This window comes from Centruroides sculpturatus, unplaced genomic scaffold (genome assembly GCF_000671375.1).
Source record: "Centruroides sculpturatus isolate CEXI.00-Female unplaced genomic scaffold, Cexi_2.0 scaffold214, whole genome shotgun sequence".
Lineage (NCBI taxonomy): Eukaryota > Metazoa > Arthropoda > Arachnida > Scorpiones > Buthidae > Centruroides > Centruroides sculpturatus.
Genome location: NW_019384569.1, coordinates 484,770 through 507,158, shown reverse-complemented (window position 1 = coordinate 507,158; position 22,389 = coordinate 484,770). Strand labels below are relative to the sequence as shown.

The following is a 22,389-nucleotide window of genomic DNA, read 5'->3' as shown; positions in this document are numbered from 1 at the left end:
TTTGTACTTATGTCATCAGAAACAAAAATAAAGCAATTATGGATGACATGAGCAAAAGTAGTAATTTATTAAGACATGTTAATGCAATGTGTTTTAATTGATATATTAATTTTATATTTATGTAGCATAATGTAATAAATATAAAAATTTTAAAATTATAATGTTTTTAATGGCTAAGGGCCTATATTTTATCTTTTCCCTGGCCTAATTCTCTGTCCACTCCAACCCTGCATATATACAGTATATGTAACAAGACATGTCTGAATATTGAATATGAATACTGAATATATTCCTTCCTTCACAGTCTTCCTAATAATAGTGTTATGGTGTTGTGTCAGGTATCTTTACATTTATTTAGTTATTATACTTGAACAAATTGATAGGCATCTGATTCATTAATTTGTTGGTTATATAAATTGCCTTACATATTCATAGTTAACAGCTAAATTTGTGAAATTTATTCTTATTTTATTCTTACTAATTATATTTTACTATATATTAAATATAGTAAAATATTTAACATTTTGGATCAAAATTTTGAAGCATTTGTATTTCATATGCAAAAATATTCAGAATTACAATTAAAATTGAATAAACTTTTTAAAATAAAAATATATAAAAACAAGTAAAATGGCAAAGTCATTTTTGGGGAAAAAAACTATGTCTCGGAGAGCACGAGCAATGCATGTGCAAATCTTGCACTTGCAAATATTCTGTGCCAAATTGTAACTCCTGACATGTACTCCTTCATACCTCTAAGGTGTGCAGCCGTTAACAGCAGCACAGCACAATTTTAGAGACAGACATAGTCTCGTCAACAAATTTCATGTCATTAGCTTATAGAATAAATTTCAGTAATACATGTAAATAAATTTTAGCAAATGTAAACATATTTTAAATTTTAATATTGTAAATAAACATTTGAAAATATGATTTAACTTAAGGTTATAAATTTGAAAAAGTCTCATGAGTTAGATCAAAACTTGGACTTTATACCTCATAAATATTTTGCATCTTATTATCAAAACAATATTTAGTTGTAATGATTTTGCTGTCAAAACAATGAAATATTTATTTATTTCTTATTCATATACATAACAAGTGTCATTAAAAATTTTTAATTAAAATTTTTCATAAACATTAATAATTATTAAGTAAGAGTTATTTTGATGATATTTCTATCAGAATTATATTTTGTTTGATCTATAACAAAATTACATGTAATGATAGGGTTCAAATTCAATTAGTTCAAGATTATAATGAGTTCACTGATCTTTATAGAAACAATACATTTATTTCGCAAAAGGTTACTTTTGAAATAAATGCAATCAAGTTCTAATTTTAGAATATGATTAACTATTTTTTTTTAAGTCAGTCAATTAATAATGATTGATTAGAATCTTTTATTATCCGTAAAGATTTTTAACATTTACAAAATATATTGTTTATGGAAAACTAGGCAAATGGCAAAAAATTAATAATAATTGAAGTCCAATATATTGCTGTAAATATATATATTTTAATACAGCAATATTCAGGCTATATATACCCCATTTTGAATAAAGCAAAGACAGAATTTTGAATTACTGTAATCAAATTTATAAAATACACTGTTACAAATTATTCAGAATTGTAAAAAATTCAAACATAATTGATTCACTAATTTAATAAGAAAAATAATATGATTATTTTATTTATCTTTTTTAGATTTCTGATATTATCACAGGCCATACAGATGATAATCTTTCTGCACGTGAAGCTCTTCTTCGCTGGGCTCAACGTACTACAGACAGATATCCTGGTGTAAAAGTTACAGATTTCACTACTAGTTGGAGAGATGGTTTAGCTTTTAATGCCATAATTCATAGAAATAGGTATTGTTTTTATAGAGGTTTAATTTAAATATTGTTTTAGAATTAATTTAGCTTAAAATATGTTGATTAATTGATTTTTGACAGGTCAGGAATTTTTTTTTTTTAATTAATAGATCAATTATAAGCATCAAAATAAAAGATTAAATTATTGAAATTACAATCATTGTTCAGTTTCTCATCTTATTTCTTAAATAAGATCTATCAATAAAGAATAATTATTTATCAAATAAATTAAAAGATGTGTAATTATTATTTAGGAAAATGCAGCACAAATATACTGCATTTTAAAGATTTGAGTAGTAATATTGTGGTTTAAAAATTTATCTTTCATAATTTTTTTAGCTAATCATAACTAAAATAAACTTGATATATTTTAAATTTAAATATTCATACAAAACATGTAATTCTAGAAAATTTCTTTTGTCTTAATCCTGATATTTTTGACGTGGGTGGAATTAAAAATGTCAGTAGGCCAGATCTAGCTCAAGGGCCAACTCTACCCACTACTGATAGGATATTGATTTTGTAGTCAAAATAATTTTTTTATTTCAAAACAAATTTGGAAATAGGGTTAATTCAATTATTTTTAGAATTTCATTATAATTTATTTATAACACAAAACGACTACCAATCTTAACACTGTGTTGAGTAACAACAATCCACAAACCATTTGTGGATTGTTAATTTATTTATTAAAAATAATTTAATTAAACTATCAACATTACATAATTTATAATAACATTATTAATAAATGAAATAAATATTTTTATTTTCAAATGTTGAATGAATTTGGCACCATTTTAATAATGATAATATTATTCCTTAGTTCAGGATACCAAATTGTTTTTTATTCAGAAACATTTTTGTTCTTTTTAAGAACATCTTTAGCTTCAGTTTTCCAAAATGGAATGTATGATTTGTTATCAAGTGTTACTAATTGAATGTTTTTTAAATCTAAACATTAACTTCATGTTCTGCTTTGAATGTAGTTCTTTCTTAATATCAAATATTTTAAAATTTACAACTGTTAACTTTAAATACATTTTAAAATACAAAAATTTTTATTTTAAAAATACTTTTAATACATATGTTTTAAATATATTTAAAATTATTTATTTCAGGCCTGACCTGATAGATTTTAGATCTTTAAGAAACAGGACAGCTAGAGAAAATTTAGAAACTTCATTTTACATTGCTGAAAAAGAATTTGGTGTTACTAGGCTACTTGATCCAGAAGGTTTGTATTTTAATTATCTTAGTTTAAATTCTAATAATCAGTCATTTAATTTAAAATAGTTTAAATCACAGACTCTATTCAGTTTTGTACATACTGATACAATTGAAATGGTTGCCTTGCATTCTTTATTCCACACCCAGACCTGTTTGGAGGAAATAATTGTCTCTGTGTTCACATAGTGTGACAAATTAAACACTTTTTCTTCTGCTTGATGTAAAAATATAAAAACTTCCAGTCAAAATAAATGTTTTTTACATTAAAAAATATTTATAAATGATCTATTTATTTAAAAGTTTCATTTATAAATTTGATTAATTAATTTTAAAATTTTTTATGTTATTTTTTTATGTATTATAATTTATATGTAATTTTTTAAAAATTTATCATATGAATTTAAATTCATGTGGTAAATTAAATTTTATTATTAATTTTTATTCTGATATAAAGTTTTATGAGTTTTTTTATTTTTTGTACTTATGAAACTAGAAATATACAAACAGAATTTTAAATAATTCATTACAAATTGATAGTTTTAAAACAATAATAAAATTATATTATATCTTTAGATGTCGATACACCTGAACCTGATGAAAAATCTCTCATCACTTACATATCTTCCTTGTATGATGTCTTTCCAGAACCACCAGCATATCATCCTTTTGCTGATGATGTAAGAATTTTTACATAATTTTCAAATTTATTATTAATTTTAATATTTAACAAATTCACATTCTATAAAGACCAATCTTATAATTAATAGTATTTGAACACCTCTTTCCATTAGATAACATCTAAACCTTTTATTTTGAAGTATTTTAAAGATAACATGCTTTCCAATTTATCTTAGATAGAATAGATGGATATAGTTAATATAAAAAATTTTATTAACATAAGGGAGAAAAATTTAATTAACTTCTTATTTATTTATTAAAATTTAATTGAAAATACTTAAAGTAACATTGAAGAGAATCATTTGTTTGTAATTTAATTTTATCATTTTCATGTAAAATAGCCTAATTAAATATATTAGCAATATATTAGTATTTAAATGCACTTAGTTATAAGTATAAACAATAAAAAATTTTTTAGAAATTTTATTTGTGTACTGTACTTTCCATTCTGTTGAAACTTGATGATGCAAAGAGATGGAGGATTAGAAATTGTTAGATTTGATTTTTAAACTATTATTAAATGCTTTAATATTAAATTCTTTAAAATAATGGAATTTTAGTAATGCAAAGTCATGATAAGTGATTATTTAAATTTTTCCTTAAGCAAGAAATGAGAGTTTGAAAATATTATAGTTACTTCATTATTTCAGTTTTGGTGTTATCTGGAGTAAAATAAATGTATCATATTTTAGTGTTAATTAAATAAAAAGTTGTTGTTTCGTTTTGAAATTTTGATATCATTATTTACAGTATTTATTTTTCACAGCAATTAATATAGTTCTACTATTGTTTATTAGGTTAAAAAGATCATACTATTGTTTATTATTATTTTTCAATATTTAAAAATTTTTTAAAATAAATATTTAGTTTCTTATATTTATAAAAAATAACTTTATGTAGCTGACTTTATACAGAATATTTTGTATAAAAATTGAAGGTATATTTATCTCATATACATTGAAGCCCAGTGAAATTTAGCCATGCAGAAATTAATTAATAGTTCATTGTAGTTCAGAAAATAAATTCATTTTTTTGTGTAATAATTTAAATTTTAATTTCACAATTTTAACTTAACATTTATTTAATGAGATTATTTTTTTATTTACAAAATTACAATGATTATTTGCACAGATTAAAAATGTCTTTAATTTGCACAAGTTTTAGAATGTCTAAACTTGGTTTTTTTAGTTGAAAGTAGAGATATTGAGTGATATCTGCAGAGATATAGTTGAAAATGAATTTTTTATTTATGTAATTGATAGTAAAGTAATTGTTATTAACACAACAAAACCATTAAAAAGAAATATTGTTTTTTGGTTACTTAATTAATAAGAAATTGGAACTCAGGCTGTATTCTGGTTCCATTAATAACCAAAAATAATAGTAATAATAATCTGATTAGGAAAATTTTAAATTAAAAATTGTTAGATCAAAATTTAAATTTTTATATGAAACTTATGTTGAAATATAGTTAATTAATTTGTGTATGAAAAGCATTCATTTATTTTCAATTTAAATGAAATAAAAATACCTGCTATTTAAATGAAACATTCAGAATACTATAGTATTCTTCTGTTATAATCTAAACATGACAAAAATTAATGATAAACATTAGAATTTTTGCTGTGAAAAGTTTGTTTTAATGTTAACATGTTCAGCTTAGCGTGATGTATTGGAGGTCATATTGCAGTTTTCCTGTAAGTGACATGCATCACAATACATTCCATTTAATTTTGATTTATATGGCTGTTTACTGCAATAATTTTTAGTGCACTGTTTTTAATATCACTCCTTTTTCTTAAAAAGCCAAATATTTTTATTATTAATGTCATGAATTTTTGAAGATTTAAAAAATACATTTTTATATATAAATTATGATTACATTATTACTCAATATAATTTATTTGATACAACTACATTTATTGCAGTAAAATATTTATTATTTTGTAAACAAGATAAAAAAAAATATGAATTGAGTTTGTTCTTAAATTAATTTAATAGTTAAAATAAAATAAATTGCAAAAAAATCTGATCTTTTTCTCTAATAAATCAAACTATACATTTATCCATGAAACTAACAATCAGTACTGCACAATTAAAATTTAAATAAAATATCTAAATACATATGTAGGAACTTATCAGGTGGTATGGATCATCACTGACTCACACATCTAAAGGAAAAAATATTTATTTTCTACAGAAAAATGTTATGACTCTATAAAGCATCAAAAACTGATATATCAACATATTAAATTGTTCTCAAGCTGAACAAGTTAAAAAGTGTTATTGGAAAAATCTTTAGAAATCAAAACAGTATTATTTAATTCAATCAATATATCATTTCAATTGACTACATTCATGGTAAATTTAACAAATATTTTGTACTTAGGATATAAACATTTATTTTAATTATAAGTATCAATACTTTTTTTATACTGCTTTTGATTTAAACATAATAATATAGATAGAAGATAATGTGCTTTGGCTTTGATGTCTTACATTATAATATATTTTTATCAATATACTTTAATTTTATATATATTTATGCTACAGTTTTTCAATGTGGATTATATATTAGGTAATAAACTATTTATATATGATAACAATTACATGTAGACCAAATATATTAATAAATATATTTTATTTTTCTCAAAACATGAAATAATTCAGATATTATTGAACTAATAATGCTTATGCTTAATTCTATCTAAATTAAATTTAAAGAAATGTATAAATTGCTTAAATATTTGTAAGAAAAATAGCATTTTGTAAATATGAAAATGAAATGTGAAGAAATTTATATGTCGTCAGTTTATTGATTATTTGAAAACATATTTTCAATGTTAAAAAACTTGAAAGATATTAGCAAGATGTTGATGTAACAATTAAGTTGTGTCCATAAATTATTTCGAATAATTCATTATTTAGACATCTTAACTTGCAACATTTATGTGAAATGTTAAACATTCAATGAATATTTATTTGTTCATTACTATTATACCACTGGATATACCGTGGTTAGTTTCCAAATATATTGAATATGTCTTAATTCTTAGTTTGAAAAAAGCTGTAGAAATAAATTTATGTATGACGTTTTAATTTTGGAGAAAAATCATATGTTATTTATTTTAAAACTATATATTATCTGATATGAATGGAATAAAAACTATTATTGATAGCAAGTTAAAATTAATAATGAACTATTTATATTTATTTTAGTTAATTAATTAAATATAAATAGTTCATTATAAAAGTATGTTTCTGGTATATGTTATCACTTTGAAGAAACTCAGGTTTAATTCAAATTATACACAATTAATGAAGAAAAGAAGTAAATAAAAATTTATTTGCAATATATATAAACTTGAAAAAATAATTGATAGTATATTTAACCATTTAATTTCCACAAAGTTGATGGTTGGCTTAAATTCTAACAAAACCAGTTCTTCATGGATAGAACAAAACTACAAACTTTCTCTACTAGAGTAAATTAGATCCACAAATATGAACAAACTTTATATACAATAAATGAAGACAAAAAGTCTTGAAAGAAGAACCAGAAAGTTACTTCTTTGACAAAAGTCATCAAACACCTCCAGGATATTCCAAATAAAACACTCTCTATGCAATTCCAAAATATTTGTCACACAGTTTCTTTGTGAACATGCTCTAAATTTAAAATAAAACATGCTTCATTCACTTTTCATTCTCTTAAGTCAATTGCATACAATCTTCCACATNAACCTGACGCGACAAATCTTTATCAGCTCGTTCCATGTTTTATTGAAAGAATGATAAATTTTTTAACTTTGACAATCATTGGTACAAATTTTATAGTTTCCTTATACTTAATATCAAACTGTTGACTACAGAACACAAGAATTTATTCAAACAATGCACTTTCATGATTTTTTGATGTAACAGTTTCGTATATTCTTTCTCAAAATAATACCCTATGTAGCTACAAGAATATTAAAGCTGCATTATCTATGTTTTTCTTGTAAATATGTTACCTTTTAGCAGAAATAAATATCAGCTTTCAAAAATAATTTTTTATTTATTTCAAGAATGTTTTAGTTATATTTAATATTTTAGAATAGTTGATATATGTCAACTATTCTAAAATATTAAATATAGCTAAATCTTTTATAAATCTTAAATATTTTACTTTTTAGCTTATATCTAAGATAATCCAATTTGATAATAAGTTAACTATTACTTTCAATAAATATAGATTGTACAATTAATTTACTTTTTTAAAATGAAATTTATATGGAAACTTTTTGGCTTGTTTTGTGTCAATTCCATTTTATTAAAATTATAATAAAAAATAATTTTAATAATCTGGGGCTGTTGAGATAAAATGTTTTAAAACTCAGAAATGATTATTAAAAATGTTTAAATAAAATTATGATAAACATAAACAATAATAGTAGTATTAAGTTTAAATTAAAATAGGACATCTTACAGTTTAAAACAGCAATACAACTTTCGAAATGGCGAAAGCTATACTATGACATAGGCTATTGTATGTTCTCCCTTGCTACCTCCTCTACAAAAATTACCAAACTAAGCTCTTTATCATAACACTGTTATAAAACGTTGGGAAATTAGATTAAAAAACCATTAATGGTGATAAAATACATTTTACTTTAACTTTACTAACTGCCGCTAATGCAAACACTGGCACTCATGAAAACTAAATAGTTCTTGTAATTAACTGGTGCAAGACTTTTGAACATCACTATTTAAAGCGATTATTGAAAAAAAAGATTTGCTGAAATATGCAATTATTGTCTGTCTTGTGGTAGATCACAGAAGCACTTTACAGGTTGCCTGTTGGTCATCGCTGGCTTAAAATATGAAAAAGATAATTAATTTAAATTATTGTAAAGTTAAAAACAAAGTAAGCTGTTGCTTATTTAATATTTTGCTTATTACTACTATAAACAGTAGTAATAATCAAAGCATTACTAATTTCAAAAATTGTAATATATGTTCCTTTAATTAACTTATTTTTGTTATATTGCTAAATAGGAAAGGTTAGAGTTCTTTATCGTTATTTCATATCAGGAGCAAGATAATGAGTGGTGTAGAATTTCCTGTTAATAAAAGTACAGTAGGCTTATGTATACTAAATTCTACAACGCTATTATTTGAATAATTATCATCCCGATATTTCAAGCATAAGACTGAATGATTAATTAAACTGTATAAATTTAGATTAATAGGTGGTACAATTTACTCATTAGAAGAAAAATATTTTCTGCAGACAATAAATGTACAGTATTTTATATTAATGCGTACCAGAAGTATCCTCCTTAATATCAAATTTAACATTCATAATTTCATCCATTTGTTTCTAATTCACAAAATAACTATTGTAACTGTAAAAACTAACGCCATTAGTTCAGAGAGGCTACAACGTAGAAGCTTCAAAATTTAGTTTTTTTTAATGTAAAATATATAATCGGAATGTAATAGATTCCGCGTAGAAGATGTTCCTCCCAGATTACAAGATAAACAAAGGTTATCACATATGAACAGGGAATTACAGGTAAAATATACTTTATATTCAAATAATTTTTGTAACAACAATCGAAATCACTGTAATAAAATATTTTATTTGTAATAATTGTCATATGGAACAGGAAAATTTCCTACTGCTAAATAAAGTTTGATTTGATAATTGTCATATGGAATTTTTAGTTTAATGAAGAAACACATTAAAACATGAAAAGAGTTTCATAAATAAATATCAGAATGCACCATTCTGTACATATATTAAGTATTCAAAATTAAAAATTCAAAACATAGCCTTAATCTTAATTTATAAAAAATAAATTAAGATTAAAAATGATTTTTTTACAAATTACTTTACTCAAAACATATTCACTGGGAAATTTTTTAGCAAATATGTTATAGATAGAAAGCCATATATTTATAAAATGCTATGTGCAAAATATATAAATAGGCAAATCAAAATATTGATATTTAATTAATAAATTATCATGTAAAATCCATTTATTTCATTATTAATGTCAATTTTATTATTTTTAACTAGAAATTATTTCGTGAAAGTGGTGCTGTGGATATAGAAGTGGAATTACAGTATGATACTATAGAAAGACAATGGAATAGATTAATGCTTGCACTTCAAGAAAGGGACCAAGCAATTCATATTGAAATAAACAGGTAGATATATATAAAATAAAGTTATATATATATATATAATGGTAAAACAATTGTAGATTTGATTTTTTTTTTCATATCTTTAATTAAAAGAATCAATGGTCAGATGTCTGAGGTGGTTAACACATCAGTTTATTATTCTGGGGATCCTGGATTTAATCTGGGTAAACAAGCTCAGAAATTTTTTGTGGACAATCTGTCCTGGATATGTCAGATCCTATCCCTCACTGTTTGGCTGCTCCATTGTGGGCCTGGCCAAACACACAATGGATATGATTAAAAAGGTCCTCTTAGTGCCTATCAGATAGAAAGATTCAAAAATGGGAAAAATAAGAACTAGTTATAAGAATTTAGAAAAATTAATGTTTTCTAAAAAACATGTTTATATTTTGAAGCTACAGTAAATCACAGCAGATTTTTTTTTATAAATTACTCCTGGAGCCCACTTTTAATCATCTCTGTAACTAAATTTCATTGAAATTGCCATTGAAATTATGTTTAGATAATATATTACTACATATATATTTCTATATATATAACTGCATGCTTTTAGAGAGAGGGCAAAATCAGCACTATATTCACAAAGTATCAAAAAAATCTATTTTAAAAACTTATAAGATCAATATGATGTCAAAGTGATTGGATTGTACAATCCATGTTAGAAAAGTTTTTCAGTATTACTCTAAAAGTGGTAAGAATTACCTAGACTATCCTAAATTAGTTTTTATCTACCAGTGGGTCTTATTTAAGTGAAATTAAGCAAAATTTTAATATACATTAAAAGAGAATATTATAAATTATTTTTATTTAGTTAATGGTAGGTCACAACCCTAAAATGTGTTGTTAGAGTTTTAGTAACTGAACCATAAACCAATGTACTGGTTATATCCTTTTTTCCTTAGATTTTAGCATTCATATTTTCTATTACAGTCTGCAAAATTAATAAATGATTTGAATTATTATTAACTTTAACTGATTGTTAATCAACGAGATAAACAACAAAATAAATATGCTTGCTTTTAAAAAATTTTTTATATTCAAACTGAATTTTCTCTTCTGTTTTTCATTCTCTCTGAATACATGTTGCAGAAAAATGCTTTTTCTGCAACATGTATTCAGAGAGAGTGAAATACTTTTTCAATAGATGTATTTGACAGATTAAAAAATACAACTTAAAGATCTCCCATATCTTTCATTATATGAAGAGAAATTCAGATAAAATTGCATCTTTTTCTTTATATAATATATATATATAAATGAAAGATTTATATTCTTCTACGAAAACTTCATATTCTCCTAAAATATAGTGTATTTTGTGCAGTAACTTAATGCATATTACTAAAATTAGAATTTATTACAGTTTTAAAATATAAGCATTTTAATAATAAATAAATTTTTCATAATAGGACTGTTACTACTTTAATGATATATTTGCTAATAAAAGATGAACCAATAAGAAAAATAATTTTGTCTAGTTTATGTGGGTCTTATACATCTGTTTATTATAATATTGTTGCTTTAAAAATAAATACTGTACTTTTAGCNAAATTTTTTAGTTAAATATTTAATGGTTTACGGTGATATTTACAAATATGTTAAATAGTTAATAGTTACAGTTTATGTTAAAAGTTTAAATTTAAAAGTTATTCGAAAGTTGTATTCGAATAGTTCTTGAAGATGGCCTATTGAAATTGGGCTGAAAACGTTTGAAATTAAAGTAATAATAAGCTCAGCAAGAGTATGGTGTTTTGTTTATATTTGCAAACTAATATATTTTTATATTTATGTAGATTAGAAAAATTGCAAAGATTAGCTGAGAAAGTGCATAGAGAAGCCAAACAATGTGATAACAAATTAGATGACGTAGAAAAAAAAATAGCAGAAGTAAGTTTTTCAAAGGAATTTTTTAAATAAATTTTATTTTATTTTATATACTTAAATCAATTAATTTTTTTAATATAAAATTTTTACAGGAGGAGAAACGAATTCAAAGACTTCATCCAATGGATTCAAAGCATAACTGTGATCAAATAGAATCAAATTTAAAACATATTGAAGATAATATTAAGTCCATGTTTAGAGATGTACAAACTTTAAAAGATGGAAAATATCATCAAGCTCCTGAATTACAAAGAAGGTAATTTTAAGATTTCATAAGAAAATAGTTGTTGAAAATGAAATTACTATAGATTTTAGATTATCATAATGAATGAAAATGAAAATTAGATATCAAAGCTAGAATCAGATTAAGGTATAATTCAAGATATTGATATAAAACAAAACTTCAAAGCTTTAGTACAGTGGTTCTTAAGCTTTGCATACACTTCATTAGGAGGGATGAAAAGAGGATGTAAGAAAAGTGAAATGCCTTTTAGAAAAATTTTTAAACTTTAATCTGTATATAATGTACAAAATGTTCAAAATTTTTAGCAAATATTATAGGGTGCACCAAATTATTCATATAACTTTATGCACTGGGTAGAAATTTTGATCTGTAATAGATCAGTAGACTAAACATGAATGCTCATAAATAAACACTATTTTTTGTTTTAATATTTATACATTTATTTTCATATAATTTATCAAAAACTTTCTGTAATTAGCACACATCATCATCAAAACCTTGTTCAAGGAATCACAAAAACTTATGAAATTCTTTGGGAAACATTTCTCCCATCTTCAGCAGAATAATACAACACATTATAAAGCAATGACTACAAATACAAATTTTCAAAATTCAGTTCTTTCAAACATTTTTAGCCTTCAAAAAAATTTTTCCTATTTTCATGGTAACATAGAATTCAAACTCTTCAATCAGTTAAAACAAAAGATTAATTAACCATTTTTTCAAATTCTTCATAACACAGTAACTCTCAATTCTCCAACAAATAACATATCAGAGTATCAACATTACTATTGCATTGTTATTAACTTTTCTAACTCTCATCATTCTAAGCAGAGCTGGTGCTAGAGTTTATGCCATGTGGGGCAAGATATGCATTTAATGCCTCTTATCCTCCTACAAAAAAGAAAAAAATTTTATTTTGAAATCCATACCAATTAAAAGTGCTTACTTTGCTCTGTCAATCAATATTCAACTCAAGCCATATAATAATAATAAATAAAAATAAAAGAACATTAAAAAATAAATATGCCTGAAAATTTTGTATAAATTTATGAAAATTTGCTGCTTTGGAATGCCCAGTTTACCCATATGGTAGTGCTGGCCTGATTCTAAGCTTATCCTAAGGATGCCTTAACACTCTCATCATTTCTTCCTTCCTCTTTTTAATTACCACTCTTCAAATCTCTAATAACATATCAGCATCATTCTTATTTACAACATTGTTCCCATACTTAACAGATAAATACATGTCTGCTCAACCATTCTCAACTTTATAAACATATCAACCTTGTAAACTATTCCTTATCTCATTCCATGCCATACTAATCTTGTTATATGCCTCTGTGCTAGATTTGTGCTTACCTTATCCTTACATACATATCTCTTATGTTTAACTTATCGCTTAAGTTTCTCAAAGCAAACCTGCATATAATGCAATCATCCATTCTTATAACACATATCACTGCCTGCTTAATCTTTCTAATTCTGTTTACATTTCTTCTTACCTCCTTCATCCATCCTTACATCATTCAATTTTAGTTTATTGAAAATTTCTCTTTCAAATTAAATTTTATAATAAACTATAAATAACTATATGTGAATCAGAATATTTTAAATATTATTTATAGAATATAAAAATAATAAATTATTTATTTTGATAGAGTACAAATAATTCATGAACGCTGGGTTAACATTCAGTTGAATTTTCAATCTCGCCTTCTAAACGTTCTTGCTACTCGATCTTTTGTAACTGAAGAGCGCAAGGTCACAAAACAACGTCACATAGTAACAGAACAAAGACTTGTTGAAACAAATAAATCATTCCAGTTTCTTCAAGAATGTATTGATTGGATAAATAATAAATTGGTGAGTATTGGAGAAAATTTTTGAATAAATAATTAAATTTTTGATGTTATTCAAATTCTTGAGAAAATTATTAAAATTTCATTTTGTCTATAGAAAGGTTTGGAAGAAGCAGATTATGGAAATGATTTGCCAAGTGTCCAAACATTTTTAGAACAGCATCAAATTGACCATAGAACAATTGACCAATTCCAAAAAAATATTGATAAGTGTGTCTCTCAAAAGGTAACATTACAGTTTTGGAATAGTGATAATTTATATTTAATATATCTAATTAAAATTTAGTTTAATTTTGTGAATATTTCAGTAATATTTTTTAATATTTTAATTTAAATTAAAAAGTTCTGTAGTTTTTGTTACTGTTTTCACAAATCTATATATATAACCCATTCAACTGGTATCCGTCTGTCTGTCCCGTAACCGTTTGATAATGGACACTAGAGGCGCCTATCGTGTGTCATATTTCAAACATTCAAATTAACAATTTTAATTCTTATTTAAATTAACAATATGAATTATTATTATTCATTTGGCCAATAAATTATTATTTGATCAATATAACAATATAAATAATTCAGTATATTTGTAATAGGAATTTATTATTTCAGGGGCTTATATCTCACGAAGGGTTGCGAGTAAGGGTATGGTTCCTTTGCTTTTATTGTTCGCACAGGGGGCTACAGTTTGGGGGGTCGCCAAGTCTTCACCTAATCTTACCATTGGGATTTTAACAGAGCTGTAGAGCATATTGATAGGAACAAAAAAGTCAAAGGAACCGTGTTTCATGAAAATTTGTAAACAATGCCCACTAGGGGGTGTCCCGGACTACTAGTATAAAAGAAAACAGATTTATTTCATTATATATATTAGATGTTATCATCACTTGTAAACCTGTTTCTCTTTACTATTTACTCTATCTGCCCACTACCCTACTGGAATTCTCTCTCCTCCTTTTTATCCTCATTCTCATTCTTTTCTCTCATCTTTTATTTGGCAGAGATCCTTGAGTAGGGTCTACTCCCTTAACAACAATAACAATAATTTTTAAATTAATGATATTTTATAAAATTCTATTTTTAATAAAATAATTTTATTTATGTTTTCTTTTGTAAATAAGATATAATTATAATTTTGCATAAAATGCTAGTTATATAGAAAATTTATTCGTTTAGAATTTTATCAATGTCGTAATAAATTCTTAAAATTAATGCATCTAAACATGAATGAAGTGATCTACTTGCATACATTTTAAATGAATATTCAGTAAATGTTGTTAGTCTTTATTTGTTAAGTTTCAATATTTTAATTATAAAAATTTATTAGTAAATTATGAAATGATTATACACAAAAGCATATATTTTTTCATCAATTTTAAATAAAAAGCACATTAATTTTAAGAGTTAAGAATTGAAATATTTTATTTTCATTATGACTGAATATTTGCTTAATATTTCAGAATCATTTTAAAGGAGAAGAATATGAACTATATTGCAGATTATTGGGTAGATTAGAAAAAGGATATTCTGAGCTTTTAGTAAGTTTAATTATTGAATTATTTATCTAAATTAACTTATTGACAAAAATTAAATATATTTTTTATATTAGGTCATGTCTAATAAACGTCTTAGTGATTTGGAGACACTAGTAGATTTTATTCAATCAGCAACAAATGAATTAATTTGGATGAATGAAAAAGAAGAAACTGAAGTTTCAAGAGATTGGAGTTCTAAAAACTTAAATCTTGTTGAGGTTGAACAATATCATAAGGTATGAAATCATTAAACTTTGAATATTTTGAATATAAGTATCAGAAGATGCACACTTTTGGTATAATGAAGAAAAATAGCAAATTTGAAAATGATGAAATTTGTGAATATTTCTTTATCATAAAGTTAATTCTTAGAAATGATTTTTAAAAAGTTAACATAAATGTACAGAAGATTAATCAAACACTTGTTATGTTGTAAGATTTAAATGTTAAATAATTAAGGATATTTTGATACACAAATATCCTACAAATGATACAGTAGTATAATGTTCTATATACTGTAAGCTGTAAAATGAATATAGTTTAATTATTATAGAATTGATATAATTATTGTTTTAGAAACTAGAGCAAATGGGTGTAGTGCAACAGATATCAGTTTCAAAGAATTTTATATTCTAATTTATTGTAATGTTTATTCCCACTTCTACATTAAGCTAGTAAAAACAACAAAATATCATTTCTATCTGAAATTAGTACATTGAGATGATAAAATATGTATATTTAAACATATATATATATATAATATGTAATAAATATATATATTTATTACTTTTTAAGACAGTTTATAATAGTAATATCACTTTTTATCATTTCATCATGTATTGCCATTTATTTTTGACATGGATGGCCAAGGCATTAGCCTACTGAGGACCCAGGATTGAATCTAGGCAAACCACCTCAGAAGCTTTTCATGATGCAATAAATCTCAGATATGTTGGGTCCTGTCCTCACCATGCGGTCATCCCATTGTGGGCTTAACTGAACCCAAGATGGATATAGAAAAAAAGCCTTCTTTAGTGCTCATAAGGCAGACTCAAACATGAAAAAGTGATGTATTATGATATTTTTTCTAAAAGCATTTAATAACTAATGCATGCTTTAATATCATCTTATATATACTAATATTTTTTAAATTCAAATCATTTAATTGTTTTAATAAGACATTTAAATGTCTTATTAAAACAATTAAAAACTAATTTATAGAAGAAAACTTATATCCTTTAAAGATAATGTCTTTGAAATGATACATGAATAAGCAATGTAGGAAAATAAAAATGAATCTGTTCTGTTAAATTTATTTCATAATGAATAGTCTTACTTAAAACATGTATAAATGTATTGAATCTCTTAAAAATAGAAAAAAATTTTTACATCAAATGATAAAAATTCAGACTAAATTTATAAAGTAATGTTTTTATGCTTTAAGAGATTAAAATTCTTGTTTTCATTATTTTATTTTCAAATGTTTTCTTAATTAACATGGTAAATTTATAAAAAAAAATTTGTATTGATTCATTATATTAATTATTCAGAATTTTTAAATTTCTTGATATATATATATATTTAACTTAGAATTTGTGTGAGATTTTTTATTATTTTATTTGAAAATGAAAACTATGACATTCATTTTTCTGAAAGTTAGATATTGAAAATATTTTTTTAAAAAAGATTCTTATTTTAAATACTGTATGTATTAATTTTGAATTTTCAACATCAACTGCTATTTATTGTTTTAAGAATTTTGTCAAAATGTTGCTATAAGTGCAATATTTTTCTTCATTATACTTCATGTCTGTATCTTCAAAATATTACATTAGAGAAATATCTTTTAATTCTGTAAATTTCCATTTCTTTTAATGTACAGCTTTGTTTTATTGTTATGTTTTTTGAATAGAATGCAATGTTTTATTTGTTTTATATGCTTCAGTATTTTGTTTGTTATTTATTTGTTTTATGCATTCGAGTGTTGTTTCTGTTACTTGTGTTTAATTTAGTTACTAACTAGCGATATGGAGAGGAGAGAAATACAATTTAATTCAGTACAAGATAGAGGTGAGAGTTTAATTCTTCAACATCATCCTGCTACAAAGTGCATTGAGGTAAGTATTAAATTTTGATGTGTGATTGTTACTATTTAGAAAGTACAAAAAATTTCTTGAAATTTGATATATTTATTTACTGTAAATTTAGGCTTACTTAGCAGCTATGCAAACACAGTGGTCATGGCTTTTGCAATTAATTCGTTGTCTTGAAGTTCATTTAGATCATGCTTCAAACTATCATCAGGTAAAGAAAGTTTATTGACATTTATTCAGATCAAAAATTATTTATTTCATATCATTCAATATACAAAAATTTAAATTATATATTTTAATTATACATTTAGGTAATTTTTAAAATTATAATTATACTTATAGGACACATTAATTTTAAAATGTTTTTCTATTTTTACTTACATTTCATTATCTTATTTTCAAAGAAATTTTAGAAATCTTATGCTCTTTTATAATTTTTTCATCATATTATTTTTTCAATTCTTTGATGAATAATGTTTGATTAATAAAAACATTGATTTTTTAACAATTTCAAAACCGCTTTTTAAAACGTTTCACCAATTATGCCAATTTATTTATTTTTCATAAAGTATGTCACTGTTATATACAAATTAAGGAATAAAAACATTTATCATTGATTGTCTACTTGGACACAACTTATTACTAGGACCTTATACTGGTGTTTTTGGATATTGACACAAAGATGAGATGTAAATCAGAAAAAACAAAATTTCTTTATTATATCGCCAGTAGTAATTTTTACAGGAAAAATTACCTGTAGTAATTTTTCCTGTGTCAATATCCAAAATCACCAGTATAAGGTCCTAATAANTACAAAAAGTGAAAAATATAAAACATCTAAAATATGCAGAAGCCTGGCACATTTACAAGAGCAAAGAAAAAGGGCGTAATATAAATTTCCGTGAATCGAACAAAATAGCGTCGGCATGGAAAGCGGCAACTTTAAAATTATAAAATTATATTTATGAGCATGCGCAATCGAGAAGAACGTGCAGTTTGGAATCTCCGTTATGCAAATTTGAAATATATTTCGATTGATAATTCGACCCTGATGAAGGTTTGTGAATCAGACCGAAAACGTTCGACAGATGTAAACTAGACTGCATTTTAAAGGTATAGTGAATTTTTGTTGTATGTCACTGTTATATACAAATTAAGGAATAAAAACATTTATCATTGATTGTCTACTTGGACACAACTTATTACTAGGACCTTATACTGGTGTTTTTGGATATTGACACAAAGATGAGATGTAAATCAGAAAAAACAAAATTTCTTTATTATATCGCCAGTAGTAATTTTTACAGGAAAAATTACCTGTAGTAATTTTTCCTGTGTCAATATCCAAAATCACCAGTATAAGGTCCTAATAATAAGTTGTGTCCAAATAGACAATCAATGATAAATTAGAATTAAGGACTGTAAGGCAACTATATTTAATAAAAACATTTCTTTTCATTTCAAGTAATCTTTATGTAATTATATGTAATGATGTAAAATTGAGTCACCAGCACCTGTCCAAGGGCAAAATAATGAAAAACCATTATAATATATCCTGGAAAAGTAAAAACTAAGCAATAAAATATAATCTCTAAAATGTTTTTTACACTTCCAGGTAGTGATAAATGTGTATGCAATTTATCATCTATTCATATGTTTCTATATTCAACGGTTGACTCAACAGTGATTTTTCCGTTGAGTCCCTCCGTTGAACGATCTGACGTCATGTTTTGCAGAAAAAAGAAACACTTTCGTTGAGAGGTTGCTTTTTAAGATGGCTGACTTAAGTAACGAGAAGTTGGCAATTGTGACTGTTTTGCTAAATAATTAAAATAACTCGCTTAACCATTATTCGAATAAATCCTTTTATTCAAGTGAACCCATATCTGTATCATTTTCTTGTATACTGGGTCTTTCTTTAATAATTTCAATTAATTTCTTGAATATTTATATCATTAGGAAGACTTAGAGGGCCAAATATCAGTTGTAATCAATTTTGGACAAATGAAAAAAATCTTAATATTTCAATATTGACCAAATTATTTAACATAATCGTGCAATCACATGTTTTATCATATACAGATTGTTCATTAATCTGTCCACTATTATGGCATTCACAGCAGCTAATGGATAGTTTCTATAAGTGAAATTTACTTTTTCATGGAAGCCGCCATGTTAGTTACTTGTTGAATACTCAACATTTTTGGTACGCATGTGTGCCAAAAATTTTATACATGTTTACAAAATGTTTTAATTTAAAGTCTAAAATTTACTTGTTCTTAATAGCCATTCTAAATGGCTCTTATGTTATGCATGTTAAGATGCACATGTGCCAATTTTTTGCGTTTTACAAAATAATTAATAGCCATTCCAATCAGTATTTATTTGTTTTAAAATGCATGCATGCCAATTTTAAATGTTTTTAATTCTAAAACTTAAATCTTATTTGTAATAGTTATATTCCAAAAATGGCTAATATTGTTAATGCTTAAATTTAAATGTTCTATTCGAATTCTCTATTCGATTTTGAATTGCCTGAAGACGACATACATATTTAAGTTGAATGTTTTTGATTGAGTTAACTGTTGGCGTGACGTCCGAGCCGAGTATTTAATACACCTAACAAAATTAACAGATATTCTCACTATTATTAATATTTTAATAAATAATAATTCTGTTAGTATTAACATGAATTAATTTTCAACACTTACAACTATGATAAATTGTTATAGATTATAAATTTACATCATTGATTTAAAAAAATTTCTGAAATGACATCATATTTTTATTATTAATCTACGTTTATAATATAATGTTAGGTAGTTTAAACAGAATTAAATATTTCTTTTTGTCTTATTAATTAACAGAAATCTATAATTTAACTTTCATTATGTACAATAAAATCGCAGTTATCTAGATTTGACTTTATTGAAAAATAAATAAGCATGTATGTATATGTATTGTGTGTGCATGAAAATTGATTTTTTTTCTAAATGCAGAAATTAAAATATATTCATTTGTCACTACGTTTCTACATTTAATATTTTATTTGCACATAATTATGTACCCATGTACATAATGGAGTGTTTTGGAGAGAAAGTAATGACTATTCTGAACAAAAATACAATTATCCAAATATTTTGCATATCCTGATGGCCCAAGGTCACGATTAATTTGGATAATTGGAGTTTTACTGTAATTTATTTATAAAATACAGCAGAAGTGATGTTGTATCATAAAACTGTTCTTTATCATTTAGTTTCATTTGTCAGAATTGACATTTGTTTAACTCTAGGCTATTACATTCTGTTATAACTACTATCTGGCATAAGTTACTTGAAAACAATATAAATTTTGGTTTTCATTTCAGTTTTTCAGAGAAGCAAAAGAATGTGAACAGTGGTTAAATCAAATAGAAGATAAATTGAAAACAACATTTAGTAAACAAATATTCAATATTGATGAAGGTGAAAGGCTGATAAAAGAAATGCATGAATTGAGAAACAATATTTCACGTTATGGAGATGTTGTCTCTGCTCTAATAGAACAAAGTAAACATATTGTCCCACTGAAGCAACGCAGATATCCTCTTCCCAGGCCGTTGCGTATTACAGCTATATGCACATATAAACAGCTAAATGTAAATATCGCTTAAATTGTTAACAAATTAAATTTTTAATCTTTAAAATGACTAGTAATTAGTAATAATCTTTTATTAAATAATTTAATAATGTTATAAACATTTTTGAATATATATTTCAATATTATTTATATGTATAATAGTATATATAAAGTAACAAAATAAAATATTTATTACTTTATTTATTAATATTTAAATCATTATTAATTTTTTAGATGGTTATTACAAAAGATGAACTATGTTGGCTTCATGATAATTCTCAGAAGATCAAATGGAAGGTAAAAAGATTTTAAATAATAAAAAAAATATATAGTAAATTTAGAATTTATTTTTTTTATATACAAATAATATAATATATGTTATATGTATTTACATATTTTTCTGGTTCTTTAGATAAATAATTCTAGTGGAGCAGAAGGAATGGTACCAAGTGTTTGCTTTGTTATTCCACCTCCCAATCAAGAAGCTCTTGATTTAGCTGAAAGGTGAGAAATATTTTATGTAATTTTTAAGTTTATTTTTTCATATTTTCTTCATTTATTTTTGTATTTAATCAGTTTTAAGATGTACTTTTTTTACCCATTTTTACTTGTCTGAAATATTACTGCATCTTAGAATCAATGGTGTCTTATGATCAATTCAAAACAACAATTATCTCAAGTTACCATGTGGTGCATTTTGCATACTTACTACTATGCTATTCAATGGTCACATCGGTTCAAATGAGCATGGCTAATATCAAGCAGATAATTTAAACTTCTTTTTAATGCCTTCTAGATGACAATATTATACAGCATTAAAGTGAATAGTTATTGTATATGCAAAAGAGCATAGAAATGCTACAAACATTACCTATTTCATGGAATTTGTATTTTTTTTATACCTTGCTAACAAAGCTTGATAATATTTATTATGTTAAAAATTTTGTAATTTTATTTTACTCTCATAGCCTATCTTACAATTAAGGAAATAATGTTATACTTTAAATATACAGGTAACCCCCATATAACACGGTAGTTACGTTCCAAAAAATTGCCGTGTTATGCGAATCCGTGTTATACGAAACAAAGAACTAATACGAAAAGGAGGGTTAGGTTCCAAAAATTAAAAAACATGCTAGTATATTTTCATAATTAAGATAAATATCTTCATTAAAATTTTTT

The 22,389-nt window shown here is 24.3% G+C and overlaps 1 protein-coding gene across 1 annotated transcript in view; it reads left to right on the top strand.

The window, feature by feature from the left end:
- LOC111624135 (microtubule-actin cross-linking factor 1-like) overlaps positions 1-22,389 on the top strand; it is a 126,278-nt gene that overhangs the window by 7,080 nt on the left and 96,809 nt on the right. Inside the window, exons 2-17 of the mRNA XM_023366930.1 lie at positions 1,708-1,874; positions 2,996-3,111; positions 3,678-3,785; positions 9,251-9,339; positions 9,847-9,977; positions 11,765-11,858; positions 11,948-12,111; positions 13,761-13,965; positions 14,059-14,187; positions 15,419-15,496; positions 15,568-15,729; positions 17,506-17,610; positions 17,702-17,797; positions 20,957-21,226; positions 21,442-21,504; positions 21,620-21,711. Coding sequence (XP_023222698.1) covers positions 1,708-1,874; positions 2,996-3,111; positions 3,678-3,785; positions 9,251-9,339; positions 9,847-9,977; positions 11,765-11,858; positions 11,948-12,111; positions 13,761-13,965; positions 14,059-14,187; positions 15,419-15,496; positions 15,568-15,729; positions 17,506-17,610; positions 17,702-17,797; positions 20,957-21,226; positions 21,442-21,504; positions 21,620-21,711 — 2,069 coding nt within the window. The remainder of the gene's footprint in view (positions 1-1,707; positions 1,875-2,995; positions 3,112-3,677; positions 3,786-9,250; positions 9,340-9,846; positions 9,978-11,764; positions 11,859-11,947; positions 12,112-13,760; positions 13,966-14,058; positions 14,188-15,418; positions 15,497-15,567; positions 15,730-17,505; positions 17,611-17,701; positions 17,798-20,956; positions 21,227-21,441; positions 21,505-21,619; positions 21,712-22,389) is intronic.